We start from the raw sequence: 15,193 nt of genomic DNA, 5'->3' as shown, positions 1-15,193 counted from the left end.
AAACAAAAAAAACATTTTTCCCCCTTAACCTTTCCAGGGCAGCAAGATAGAAGATTACCAAATAGATCAAGAAGAATCTAAAAAAAATTGGAAGCAGCTTATATTTTCTGCTCAGATTAGTTTTTCAAGGGCAACAGAAGAGGCAAGGAAATCCTTTATTGATTATCAATTATAGCCATTTTTAATAGTCAAATTTAAATATAGGTTTTAGCAGCTGGTGGGTTCAGTTTGGTCAAAACACGTGTTGACTTTCTGGATTGTTTGCTCACTGTAGATGCTGACTTGTTCCGGAGAAGGGGCTGCGTGTTGATCTCCTTTGTCTCCAGAAGGATTGATTGACGGATGTTGTGTCTGCTCATTTACAGCGTTTTTCTTGCTTAATTTAAAAAATTGTGACATAGTATTACATGTTCCTTGTATACATCATTTTTGCAGAAGAAAGTTGTTTAGCCAATATGTCGACTTAGTTTATATGAATTCGTCTCTATAGCTTTCATTCAGCCTTCAGTGTGCTCCATTAGGTCATATCATTCGCTTCATGCAAGGCAAATCATCACCAGCAGCAAAATTTAACATTTGGTCCTTTTAGGTATAAAAATGAATCAAATGCCTGACAAGATTGGTTTCTGGTATATATTTCAGAAGCCCCCCCTGCCCCCCACCCCTTTATGGGCATACAACAAATGTTACTAACGGGTACTTTTAGTTTCTAAAATATGGACAACAGTACTCCATGCAGTAAAAGACTTGAGCGATTAATGCTACCCTTATGCCTCTTTTGAGTAGTTTTAGCCATGGGGCTTGGCACTGCCACCATTGTCTTTGTGCCAAAAAATATCCGCAGCGGCTGTCGCATTCTAGTACTGGAGGGTCGTCTCGAAAATTCCGCAGTGAACGCGCCGGGTTTGTTCGTCGCTGCTATCTCTTTTAAATATTGGGAAAATAGGGTCTTTCGCTCTTTCAAAGCTCTGTTGTGGTTGTGGGGATGGGGGGGAGGTGGGTGTCGAAGAACGGAGAAGGGAGGAAGGAAGCTGTCCGCGCCAGCCCGTTGGTCTAAGTGACAAAAACCCACGCCTGACATAGAGTAAATGCAGGCATGGAGGGGCTTTTGTGTTCATGAGCACAGATAGTCACTTAAGAATCCTCCTCAAACATGTTATCAGCGCTCTTGAACATTTTATTATCTGAAACAAATGTTGCAGTGAATTTTAAGCAGAAAATCAACATCAAAACCATAGCTAATTTTTAATGGGCAGTTTACACAAAGATACATACATATATATATATAAAATCTCTGTTTGTGTGTATGTATTTTAGAAACTGAGATGTCATTGTAAAATGGCTGCTGTTTGTCATTAGCAAATGATGGGAATAGATCTCATATGTTTGAGAAGGTGCTTGGGTTTATCCCCAGTCCCTGATTGTTTTGCTCCCAAACAGGGGTTTGGGCTCTGAGGGCAGATTTATAGTTGAATTTGGAAACAAAAAGATGTAATAAAGTTAAAGGCTTACACTCTCAGAATGAAATGTGTTCGTTCAGGATCTCTGGAGCGATCTATTTGATGGTAAAAGTGGTTGCTATAGATGAAATCTTTACAAGGAGCATAATCCTAAAAAAATAATAATAATAATAAATTAATTAATTAATTAAAAAAAAAAAAGTGCACCTCCCAGCCTCCTGCTGGCTGCGCTGCCTCTTTGGTACCTCGCAGACTTCGACAGAGTCCTGGACGGGTGCCCATTGATGTCATGGAAACACTCAAATTACTGAGAATGATTCATGTCTATGCTGGTCTCTTATCCTCCCCCACACAAACAGGAGTAGATTTTTAACCCTGACAACTTGTAATTTGCAGTGGGTTTATTTTTGTATCTGGATAAATATTTTTTAACAAGCAAAATTAAGATTAAGCAGTCTGTATCTGATATGATAGTAGAGGGTGCCGTGTCTCTGTAGCCAAGAGCACTTTGGGGACCGTGGGCAGCGCGAATTCAGACTCTCTTCTCTCCTTTCCTCCCTACCCCCTTGCTCATTTCATTCCACTCCCCCTCTCTTGATTTCTCTCCTTTCTCTCCCATTTATTTTCATTCATATTCTCTCTCTCTCTTTCTCTCTCCCTTACTATGTGCACTGACCTTCCGGCTTTAAAATAATGGAAGGAATAGCCCCAACTTGTATATATGAATTGAGACAAATCCTGGTAGGAAAATTCATCTCTCCAGGTCTGTGTGCTGGAGTCGGGTTGGGGAATAATGCCAGGTGGTGAGACACACTATAGGGGAGAGCTTCAGTAATTCCTTCTAGAGGGGGGCAAAAAAAAAAAAAAAAAAAAAAAGGCTAGCCCTTCTTCCTTCTTACTGTATTTTGCAATCCAGTTTTTGGAAATTACCCTAACAAGACACTAGATGTTCGATTTCCTAGGAAGTCAGAGTAAATTCTGCTTTATCCCTCTATCTTTCTATGTATCTGTCTGCCTACCTCTCTACCTGATTTTCTGGCAGTTAGACAAGTGAATGTGATGTCAAAGAGAACTATGTAGCTGTTGTTATTGAAGCTTTTTAGACACAAGAACTTAAGGAAGGACAGACATCACTTGATAGCTCATAATGGCCAAGCTTTTTCTGTTAGTAATATTTATAAAGGGGAGTTAAAGGGTATAAGTAGCCTACGTTTGACTTAGAACAAAAAGTAAATATGTGTACATGACTTTTTATGCTTCTGCAACGGGTGAATGTGTCTTTTGTTTAATGTAAAATCCTCATACAATGAAAGTTATTCTCTTAGATCTTTCAAGACTGACAGTCTATGAGATGGCATCCTGTTTCATTGGAATTGAAACTGATATGGGCATTGATTTTCTACTTTGCCCTGAACACTAGACCAGAAATGGGGGAGCCGAGGGAGTGTTTTCCTAAACCCAAGATTCACTGAGGACAGTAGAAAAGTTAATACCGAGAGAGAGGGGGTTAATTTTAAGATTCAGGATTGGCTTTCTTTGAAAATCCCCTTCCATTTTATGTACATAGTGACTTCAGTACCAGTTACACTTTTGACAAGATAGAAGATTTATTAAAGATCCGTTCTTTGTGTGGTGTCAGGAAGGTAGACTCTAATACCATTGTCGTTGAACCAAAAGATAAAAAATGACTGCCGTTACTTTTAACATTTATTTTAACTGGCATGGAGGGAGGAAAACTTGGGGGTTATAAACTCTAGAAGGACTTCAATTCCGTCTCTCAAAATACTAGTTCTGAATCTTCCCATTGGAAAGAATAGTAGAGTTGTGGGTAAAGTACTATGTCCCCCTCAGCTCTAGTCTTGAAGAGAGAAGTATCCCTTCATCTTGGGTGGGGTGAGATGGGGTTTTTCTTCTGGGTACTTGGTCATGCCACTAGTCCTTTTTGATGTCCTAATATGGATCGATTTTTCCGGGACAACTCTTCACATGTCACTAAAGTCTGCTGCTTAGATCTCTCGTAATGTGGCTTCATTGTCTCCCTTGCAGATTATTAAAGCTAAACATACTTCTTAAAAAAAAAAAAAACAAACGAGCAGCCTTGATTTTATCCTTAGATGTGTCCAAATAGCACCTGAGGCTCCATACGTCCATGTAGAGACACCTACAGATAAAAACTGAGTTGTTAGAGTCGGCACAACACATGGACAGTCCATTATTCTTGGTTCTACTGGGTCAGTTGGTAGAATCTGAACTTGGGTTCAGAGGAGACGATTTTGCAAACGCTCCCTTTCCCCAATGTAAATTCCACCATCATCGTCTTGATCATGATGGGGTGTACCCCTGGGAAAGGGAGTTTAAAAAAAGAGAGAGGGAGAGAGAGAGTCTCAGAATTTTGAGTAGTTTCTTTGCTATTTTCACCATCTGGAGAGCCTTGATTGATTAGCTTTGGCCTCACCATTAAGTGTCAATATAATCAATGGGAATTACTAGACTAGGGTCATTACATAGATAATTTGCCTGCTGTGTAAATAAAAATGAAATTGTTTAAATTTTGTGAGAGAAAGAAAGTGAAAATAAGGGCTGACAATTTGTTTGTTAGAGAAAGTGGAGGCCATTGGAATGACAGTTTTTGGAAGTGTGGAGCAGTTTGGCTAAGAATAGGAATGAAGGATATTTTTTTTCCAGTTTATCATAGCCAGAGAGAGGAAGTGTTATTCCCTCTCTTGCTTGCATACATTGCCAGTAGTGCCTACTTTACGTATGTAAACATCGGGGAAGAGAAGTGGATGTCTGTTACCTGGAGATTTTTTTTTTTTTTTAAGGAAAAACACAATTTACACTTTTTTTGTTGTTTCTCTTGGCAGGTAAAACAGAAAGGGGCTCATACTCATCTTATGGGAGAGAATCAACCTTACAGGGTTGCCATCAGGTAAGTGAGACTCTTGCTCGGGGAAGGGTTGAGGGAATGAACCTGGTAAATCAGTTTGTTTTGTAAATTAGGTGATGCATTTTCGAGCGTGGCACTAAGATGCACGGAAAGTCTGCCGACGCCTCTGTCTTTTAAAAAGTAATGAAATAGCACAGAGCTTGGGAGTAATAAACCTCTTGTTCTCTAGATCCCTGCCGTATCACAACTGCCTTCACTGGCTTGTTTTCTTTTTTAATCCGTCAGCCCGTACCAGTGGCACTGTTTGCAAACTAGCAATGTCGTTTAAAGTGATTCTATCAAAAGAGTTTATTTGCAATTAAGAACTTAAGAATTTCTTACACTAGAAATACTTCGTGCAGCCATGTGTCAGACCCTAGGTTCGGGTGGTTATTGCCCTAAATTATAGTTTTCATAGGGGCTGGATGATGTTGTGTGAAAACAGGGTTGTATTGAGGGATAAAAATGTCTGTGAAAATATGATTTGTTGTCCCTTTTTGTTTCTGAATTGTTTTTGGCTGGAAGTCAAGGCCAGCAGGCTAACAGCAAAGCCGTCTCAAGGGAAGCATGCGTGAGCTAGAAAAATAAGAGTACTTTAATTAAATAATAAAATGCCAGTGTAATACAAAGGTATAGCATGTGTGTGTTTGTGTCTCTGTGCACTCTGCATTTGCATACTTTGCCCTCTCCAGAGAAAGCCCAGTTCTAAAAATACTACCCCTAGCCAAAAGTATAAGCTTTGTTTTACGACAATTGAGTTTTGATAGATGCTTTCTTTTTAACTTCAGTATCGGTATTAATCGTACGTTTAAAATCCTTTATTTTGCTTAGGATTTAGACTTTCTCTTTTTGTAAGTGCATCGGTGTCTTACTTGGGAGAACTCTTGCTAGAATTTAGTAATCCTGTCTCATATTCAGAGCTTTCTACTGTTTCATTCCTCACCCAAACCGAATGTACATTCTTCTTAAGCTAGAAAGGGAAGGCTTGCTCTCGAACCTGCTCACTCTCCCATCTTCTTTAATGGTCTGGGGGGGTGTGTGTGGGGGGGATCGGTTTTGAATTTTTGAAACAACCTGTTTAATATATCCTGGAAAATGTGAGCAGGCAGTTGTAGCAATTAAACAGAGGCTGCGAAGGATGTTACCTTTATGTATCAGTCAGATGTCACTAGAGGTGGAATTCTGGTGGAGGTTTATTTTATTTTATTCCCCCCCCCCCCCGGATATATTTGCATTTTTAAAATTGCCTCCTCTGACCCAGCCACCCCTTCCGTCCTATTCAGCATCTGAAAGCTTGGTTGCAATGAGGGGAAGCGGTGCTTGGGTTAGAGCTCCTGCCACACGGGCTGCACAGTACAGTTCCTAGCAGTTTGTTTGGAAAGAATTCCGCAGGAAAGAAATTCACAGCCATTCCAGCACAACGGAAACATCTTTGGAATGTGAGTGCAAATGTTCGGGGCAGATAGCTCGGGCGACAAGCCTCTCAGTGCCGAGTCTCTAGTGTAAAGCTCCCAATTCCTGCAGAAGGGCCAGTTCCTGTGTATCTGGTTTCTGAGGGTCAAGGCAGAGGTCATTAGAGTTTTGGGGAGAAGAAAGTTGACAACATCCTTCCTTTTTGCAGATGGTCATGGCAAGAGGTCTCTGTTTTTGCTGGGCCTCTTTTTCTGGTCAATGAGAGAATAGGCTTCCTCGCCCCCTGTCTCCTTTCTTACTAATAGGAATTGGCGTGATTCCTCACAGACACAAAGATTTCCTCTGCTGAGTAAGCGCGAGGCCCCTTAACTTGTTAAAGCATCATCCAGACCGCGTGAGTCTGTCTGTGTATGTGCGGGGACGCAGACCCTCCCTCGCTTTGTGGGAAATACTTCCCTCGGGTGAAACTGAAGTTATTTTTTTGGCAAACACAAGGTGAGAAGTGGAAGGGGCAGAGGGTGGAGGAGAGGTGGACGGACTGGTGTGTGATGGCTGAATTTCTGGGCCTCGGGAGGCTCCTTCTGAGACATTCGTGTCCAGGAAAATTCTGCTTTCTATCGGAGTATGACTGCATATGCTTTTCTTAAAAAGTCTTCATAATGTAGCCGTGGAGTGTGGAGAATTTCTCTCTTTCTTATTTCTGCTTCATGGTCGTGAGTGTTGCAAGAACTATCTCTGTGCTTAGCATGGTCTCAGCGGTATCCGTAAACAGTGTGATCCCTTAAGGATAAATAAAAGAGCAAAATTTCGGAAATTCCCTGACTGAGAAAATAGGAGCTGGAGAGGAAAAGTGCCCGTATTATGAATTTCTGCTTTCCGTGAAATTTGAGACGAGAGCAGACCATAGTGTGTCTTCCAGTGCATATCTGTCTTGTGCCGAATTGCTTTTTGAATATCCCTGTCTCCAACACCAGCTATGCAAACCAAAAAGAAAGGCAAAGTCTCGGGTATCTTGGGCTTCAAGTCTAAGTAGCAGATCACAGCTGAAATGATTCCCCACTGGGTGGCAAGGTGAGTGGCTCTCCTGGAGAGGACGCTTTTGTTTCTCCTGTTTACTACATTCTAGAGATGCTGCGTGGAAATCCTTTAGATGATATGCCCCGAGGAGCTCCAAAAGCAGCTTTATCGTATTATAACAATGTATCCTGTGGACTTAGAGGGATGAGCCCTGTGACATGGGAAGATGCTTATTCAGGTCCCAGTAGCCTTTTGTTTGGTGTGCAGAAAAGGTGGTGGTAAGCAACAGGTAGCAAAATGCTCTCCTGGAGAAATCAATTATTATTCTGAAATGTATGTTATTTTAAAAATGCGTCAGGTTAAAAGATATATGTATTTTACATATATGTCTATATCTCCATTATGTTTCTCTTGAGGATTTAGCAATAATAGTAATAGACACGTGGCTTTGTAAAAAGCAGATATTTTAGCCAAAATACAAAAGCTGGCAGGTTCTTTATTAAGTTGTTTTCATTATAAATAGTAAAGGGATAATATGAATTCATTAATGCATTTCCACGTAAAATTATCAGAAATAAACATGGTAACTTTTTCAGACTTTTAAAACTGTATAGGAAATGAACCAATAGACAAAGCAAAGCAGCCAAATGGACTTTTTTTTTTTTTTTAAGTTCTCACTAAATATGACAAAACTAATTTAAATCAAATTGGGGTACGGAAATCACACCCAGGCTTAAAATGTTCTTGCCAAATTGCAACCTCATACTACTTTTACTGGCAGAGAAAATAAAATTTATAATGGAAAGTCTGACAGAAATGAAAATGAGCGGAAATAAAGTTTTTTCGCAAGATCATCCAACCTTAATATGATAACCAATAGCTAATACCTAATGGGCATCACTGCAGATGACAAAAGAAAAAAAAAAAGTCATTTGCTTTTGACCTCTTTTGCTGCTTTGAAGAGGACGTTTGGCGATTGCAAACTTTTTTATCTTGCCGAGATCTTCTGTTTTTGAATGAGATGATGATGTCAACACAACTGATTGTTATTAAGGCAGAAGTTTTCCCCTTAAATGGAAGTTCAGGATTGGTTATCAGGAATTGTTTGTCTTTTCTTTTTTTGGGATAGAGCCCAGGTCTAAAGTAGTGGTTTCATTATTAGTATCTCCTGGGCAAGGTGTGTGTGGGGTGTGTGTGTATGAGGGGAGTACTCTATATGGAAACCTGGGCCCTATCTGAGACCAATTAAATTAGAATCTTATGAGTTGGGCCTTAGCTTTTCTGACAGTTCCCCAGGTGATTGTACTGTGTAGCTAGGTTTGATCATTTCCTATAATGGTCTATAGGAATATACTCTATTTTAAAGACGTGTCCAAAAGCTGGTATTGCCACTGACCTTGAAAAAGCTTTTAGACTTCTTGCCTTAATTTGGTTATTATAATGCATATGTATTTCATTGAAGAGGCAGTGAAAATTCGTGATTTACTGAGAATCAGGGAGATGCCTTGAAGTCTTTACACAAAATTCTGCAACTGAATGTCCCAGCCCATATCTTGTTTTTTTCTAGTGAAGTCCAAGGTTTTAACCTCATCCACATTCTTTCTGTTTCTCAGCAAGTAATCAAAGAGGACTATGCCGATAAAATTATTTGATGTTGAGATCTTAAAACTGACGGGATTTAAGAATTAGGCTTACTCTCCGATACTTCCGTTAAATTCCAAAAACTTTGAAACTGTATAGAAAATGCGTCTTCTCTATATGAAATTGGATTTGCTCATAAGCCTCGTTGTTTTGGGTTCATTGAAATAAAACATTATAGTTGGTGCTGAAATGAATGGCACACTGAAGAATTCATTTCTTCTCTTAATTATTTTTATTTTTGAAACAAAAAGAATTACAAATGACTTCATTCTAAAACTTTGGGCTCCTTTAACTTTACCTTATGAGAAGCCAAAATGGAAAGGATATAAGCAGAGAAGGCATGCAGTCCTTTGTCCCTTCTTAAGAAAATGGCTACGTAGGTCTTGTAGAAACAGAACTACATGTTGCCTTTTTTTTTTTTTCCTTAATTTGGCATTATACTTTGTTTATGGTGGACAGTGGATCAGTCTGGCCCAGTGCATTCTTCCCAGGACCTTCTCCCATCCACGTACTGTGTCTGCGTCCTGCCTTAGCACTTAGAGCGCCTTCATTGTACTCTTGAGTTTGTCCTTACTTGCGCTCATTGAATGTTGGTTTCCACCAAGATTCTGTAGACTCCTAGGAGGCAGGGACCTCGTCGGCTTTATCTTGCTCTGCGTACTCCGTGCCTAGCAGGGTGAAGATAGTGGTACCCTAATGTCTGTTTCCCACGCATCACGTTTAGGGATCATTTTGAGAGAAGGAAGTAGGAAAGTGGCAATGTATGGGAACCATAGGTTGAGCAGTTTTCATACCTACAAAAACGAGAAAATCACGTCCTCTCAAAGAAAGTCCTTTGGAGGACCGCCCTTCTACTGTGTTGTGCGCGTCCTGGAAGGACACAGAGGTCCTACGGTGGAGAGTCACTCCTCCCTCACCCTCAGGGCGCTGACCGCCAGCCTGGAGGTGGTCTCACTGTTCCAGGCCTGAATGTTCAGAAAGGAAACAACGAGGGAGTCACATGTTCTGTGTTTCTACGGGGGCGCGTCATTGGAACCAAAGGTCAGAATCGAGTTCCATGCTTTCTGAGTGTGCCAGGGAAGACAGTGGGCAGAGTATTTAAAATCGTGACAACTTCAAATCATACAGGGCCCTTAGTTGGCCCAGTATCTGCCATTGAGATTCTGCCCCAAGGAGTTTTTCAGACAGCAGCTTGTTGGTTTGGAGGCATTGCTGTGGGTGAAGCTCTCACCGGGCAGCCACCCCGTGCTCACCAAAGGGGACAATGTGGAGCCATTCTTTCCTCGTATTGGTAAATAGGTATTTATTGGCCCTCTAGTGATCTGTTAGGTACTAAGAAGAAAAACAAAGGGAAGCTCTGGCCTGCTTTCCCTTCAACGCCCCCACTAGCAGCTTTCTGGATATCAGCAGAGACCATTAATCTCCCTTTGTTTAATTAAATTTTTTTTTAGAAATCTTGTGTAGTATATATTTTCCAATATTCAGAGAAGTTGAAAAAATAATAAAGTGAAGTGCCATATACTCACCACTTAGATTAAACAATTGTTAATATTTGTTATATTTGCTTCACGTGTATAACTACATATACACATTTTTCAGTGAACCATTTTTAAGTGGTAGACCTAATAAGATTTCACCCCTAGATTTTTCAGCATGTGTCTTTTAAAATTATAAAACACTTAGACACTGAGGTGAAATACTGTTATCACCCCTAAAGAAAATAACAATAGCTTCCTAATCTAATACCCTATTTGTATTCTGATTCCTTAAGTTGTCCCCCTATGTAAATGTCCTCAATAGCTTTTTTACCCCCTTTGTCATTGCATTTATGCGTGGTATTTGGTTTCTATTATCTCTTTATGATTTCTTTTAAGCTAGAACAATTCCTGTAATTAAAAAAAAAAAAAAACACGATATTTACTTTAAAGAAATCAGGCCAGTTGTCTTGAAAAATATTCTTGCATCTCGAATTGTCAGATTATTTCTTTGTGGTGCTGTTTAATTTGTTAAATTAAGTTGAAAGGTTTCTTTATGTGGATGTTGCACATTTTTGGCCTGAGTATTTCATAGATGATGCGGTGTCCTTCATATGGGATGTGATGTCAAATTATGTTGCTATTGATGATGCTAACTTGAATCACTCGGTGAGAGTGGAGACCCTCACATCTTCCTATTGTAAAGAGACCTTTCCCTTTTTGCCATCAGTAAACGATCTTTGTGTTGATACATTAGCACTGGGCAAATCTCCCATTTCCCCAACAGTCTTTGACCTGATGGTCTTAGCATACACTGATGATGCTTCCCTTTACTAGCAGCTTTTGAACTAGTGATTTTTTTTTTTTAAACTCCATCAGTCCATCTCCATTTATAGCTGACATTCTTCTGTAAAAAGCTTCCTTTCATTGTTCATATTTTAGCACTGGTAATTTAAGTACTTCATACATATACAAGTAAATGTTAGTAATGCTTGTATTAGATATGGTACTGCAGGGTACTGGAAGCATTAAAGCATTCTTCAAATCTCATAAGGTGTATTGATAGGACAACGGTTATAGCTCGGGCTAAAGGTCAGAAAAGCTTTAATTGCAGGAGGAAGGAGGTAATTATAGGTATGTTTCCTTGCAAATTAAACTCTAGCATTCTTTGGCTGAAATTTGGGGCCTTATGACAATCTGCATCTCTAGTTGGTAGATTAATCTTGTCATAAACACCGGAGTTTCTCTAGGTTCTCTGTTGGCCCCTCTGCACTCTGGGAGTTTTTCTTAAAGACCTCCCAAGGCTGACCATCCGTGGCTGACCTCCGGAGTCCGGGAGGCAGCTGCGCTGCTCAGAGTTGCTCACGGAGGCTCATTGAGATAGTGGGTCTGGCTCCTCCCCAGTCAGTCCTTCCACAATCCAGATGTGACTGATGAGTGGGTGTCAAAACAAATGGGTTTCTAAATGTTAGTCTGGGCTCTATCTAGAGGAAGCCTGGGAACTTAAAATTAGGCGCTGGTATAAACCTCTGTGGTGATTATTATTGTCCTCATTGAATACTTAAGAAAACGAAGCCCAGAGAAGTAAATCAAGCAGGCCTAAGGTCACAGCCCTGGTAAGCTTCAGAGCCAGATTTTTGAGCTCTCAAATGTCCCATTTTAAAGCCAGTGTTCTTCCCGTGGGGGTTCCCTGCTGCCCCAACCCATGATGAGGTTTCTAGGCTCAAAGATCCCTATTACAGCCCATCTGGAAAACCACTTCTGGAAAATTCCAGGCCCACTGGAGAGTCTGGACCTGACATGGGGCCTGGAATGGTAGCTTCCCTCAGGTCTGTTCAGCGTGTGCTAGAACTCTGAGCGCCAGACGAGGGGAGGGTTCAAGAGGGGAGGGGGCCACATGGCTCCTGACTGTGTGACTTTTTTTTTTTTTTTGCTGTTATTGTTTTTAAATAAACCACATGTGTCTATATGCATGATACCTTCTGTAACATCCTCAGAATTAGCATGTGCAATTTCATTAAAACCAATAAAGATTCCCTGTGAAAAGGCTGGGGTAGAATATGCCAATTCACATTTTAGCAACAGCATGAACACTTTCTTAAAAAATGTATAGATTATATTTGGGCCTTGCTTTTTGTGCAATGCAGCAGAATATGGTTTGCTATTACAAGAATTTGGATTCTTCATGGATCAAATTATTTTTCCAAAAATGTAAGAACTACATAGAGTGAAATTCTGAAACCAGACCTTTTGTAATCTCTTATGTGTGACCCCATAGTTTTTCGATGCTGGCATTTAACTTGCTTGTGAAATATTTGCAGCGACAATTACATGTTAGAAGCATAGACAAGTTTTAGACAATAGTTCAGGACAGTGAGAGCGTTCAAAAAATTGAAATTGCTCTGAGATGATTTATGAAACACCAAAAAAGTGAAGTCCTAGTATCTGAATGAAGATTTCATCAGAATCTTGAGATTAACTTCTCTTTTCTTGTAAAAAGTATTCAGGGGTTTTTAATGACCACTAGCAATTAGGAATTTAATTCATCTTTATATTTTTGACATGGAAAGAGAAAGGGGAAAGCCAATTAATGACTAAACAATTGATTTAAATTAATACTCAGGAGTATTTGATAAAATTTCGTGTTGAAATATACCTGCCTGTGGTGTAGAAATCCGGATCGCCCAATAGCTTCTTTCCATAAGAAAGGCAGCATACTCCCAATCCAGTGTCAGTGAAGACTTTCCCATATTAAATGGCAGAAATATTTATTCCTTTATCTATGACTGTGCTTGAAATGGTTTCATCATTACGGAGATATCTTCTGAAACTCTTAAAACTGAGACCCCAAGTTAAAATAGTGGGAACACTGCAAGATACCAACAAAACCCCGTAATCTTTTTAGACATAAATACTTTAGAAAGGAATAGATACCAGGCCCGCTGCTGGGCCTGATAGGGTAACCTACTTAGAATTGAGCCTCATCCTTTGAAAAAGTGTGTGTGTGTTCTGGATATTTGTGTGGATTTCTTTACATACACCTTCTCTCACAGATAAACTAAAGCATGGACCTTTTATGTTCAGTGTGTTATTTATTATCTAACAGAAGTAGTTTCTTGGGAAAAGAAACCCCGCAAGGATACATAGTTACATTTGCTTCAGCATTCCTAATGCCGAAATGTTTTTTCATAGTATGGCACTTATTTTTGTTCTTAATAAAGGGAGAAGTCAAATTGTGGTGGGAGAGCGTCTTCAGTCTGGCGCTCCCCCGGATTTGAATAGAATATACCATCACTGTTTAATTCTAACGGTACTTAATGAAGTCTATATACCCCACAATTTCATTACCGTCTTCTTTCAAAAGACATCTTCCAGTGAAGGCTTTCTATGACGTCTTAAAAAAAATACTAGATATATCTTATTTGCAGCCTCCCTCAAAGCCACGTTTGTGTGAATTTGGAACGACAATTCAGTGATAAGAAAGTAATTAGGAAGACTATCACTGAGGTTTTCAAGCAGTGACCATTCTCTAGAGCTCTAGATGTGGGGTCCCCTTGTGTCGCAGTTTGACCGTGCATGCACACGGAATAATCCGAGCTCATTTGTACAGTGATAATGAACAGCAGGGCACTGAATCTTTTCAGTTTTATTGGTATTGTATACAGTAAGTTATTAAATTTCATCTCTGTAATGCACCTGCAGTAAAATAACAGAACATTGCTGCACTTAAGGAACATGTGTGTGTGGTACAATGCCCTCCCTCGTCATTTCAGCCTCCCCCCCCACAACAGCTGCTTACAGATTTCAAAATCCATTGTATATATATTCCCTTGAGCCCACCTCTAATAATCGAGACACATCTGCCATTGCAGTATTATAGGCATATGTAGTTTTATTGAAAACTATACCTGTAAAAAAATTAAATAACTCCTACCTCAATTAAATTGGCAAGCTACCTTTTGCAAAGATCATATTGCAGACCTCCTGAGACCCAGTGAGTTCATTTTATTCTTATATTACAAATCACTAAATATGTTATTTTTATTTAGCCAAGAAGCTAGCTTTTCTCCTACTTTGGTAATATGTCACTTTCATCTCTTCTTACTTTGTTTTCCTGTTCCCCCTCCTCTTCACCTAGGAAAAAAAAAATACCCTGCAGATTGTATGAAGGAAACACCGAGAGCCTCACTGAAAGTAGGAAAGGCAGGATAAATAAAGTCAAAGGGAACTGACCCAGAATGTAGCTTTATTTCTTAAGTGATTATTAAACAGACATAAAGGCTACAACATCAAGATCGAAATCTCAGCTCCTCTTGTACTTTGATAGAGATCTTTACAATTTTTTTTAGAGATCAGTGTGATCACCATAATGGCAGAAAAGGAAATCATATGAAGAGCGCATGGGTTAGGAGGTCATATAAAGCATATAGAGGTGATTAGATTAAGTTCCTTCCCTTAACATTCACATTTTTTTGAAGAATGGGTCGATAATAAATGTCTATAAAATAGACATTATTAATTTTTTATCCAGAGAGGAATAAAACAGATATGTAAGGTGCCTCAATAATGATTCATAGTGAATTCATCATGCCGCAAGTAGAGTGATTGAGCCAAGAAGAAAAGTTGGTAAACTTGCTGTTATCAGAGAAAAGTCCAAAGACAAGATGCCCACTATATGAATAGGAAGAAAACCATATACCTGTTTAGGAGAATGTGAAGGTTTCTCATTGCATAGTTTCTTAGAAAGAAAGAATGTTTTGTGCTCTTCAGACGGCAGTGTGTGAAAGGCCTGAAGCACTGAGACATGGATGCCTGTTCCCAAAGTGAGCGCAGACTTGGAAAATAGATCCTCTGATGACAGTTGGAAAGTGGATGGTTTCACAGGAAGGAGTCACAGATAAATAGTAGGTGATTGTTGCCCTAGCGGAGGAAGAAAATCAAGCAGCCTTATTGATCACCAGTCAGGATTAAAAATAGTTGCGTACTTAAATGATGAATTTTCTTTTTTGATAAGACTACTAATAAAAACCAGTGGTCCTTTGGTTCCACTGCGGTTTGTCTGTGCTTGTGAGAAAATGCTCAGGCTCTGGTCAACAAGGGTATGTATTTTCTGCCCCTCTCATGGTTCACAGAGATTCGAAGTCTAATGGGGATAAAAAGCCTAGGGATGCCTGGCTGACTCAGTGAGTAGGGCATTCAGCCTCTTGATCTCAGGTTGTGAGTTCGGACCCCATGCTGGACATGGAGATTATTAAAAAAAA

At 39.7% G+C, this 15,193-nt stretch overlaps 1 protein-coding gene across 11 annotated transcripts in view; it reads left to right on the top strand.

Annotated features, from left to right (window-relative positions):
• The window catches only part of TCF4 (transcription factor 4), a 346,933-nt gene that overhangs the window by 172,509 nt on the left and 159,231 nt on the right, over nt 1-15,193 (top strand). For 9 of the 11 annotated variants that reach the window (XM_059409713.1, XM_059409720.1, XM_059409716.1 and 6 more), the window contains one exon: nt 4,325-4,389. In XM_059409713.1, coding sequence (XP_059265696.1) covers nt 4,325-4,389 — 65 coding nt within the window. Of the gene's footprint in view, nt 1-4,324; nt 4,390-5,743; nt 5,826-6,142; nt 6,295-15,193 lie in introns of those variants that run through there. The other 2 variants (XM_059409725.1, XM_059409721.1) reach the window with 2 other exon arrangements.

This window comes from Mustela nigripes, chromosome 8 (genome assembly GCF_022355385.1).
Source record: "Mustela nigripes isolate SB6536 chromosome 8, MUSNIG.SB6536, whole genome shotgun sequence".
NCBI lineage: Eukaryota > Metazoa > Chordata > Mammalia > Carnivora > Mustelidae > Mustela > Mustela nigripes.
This window is presented reverse-complemented; position numbering and strand designations above follow the sequence as displayed.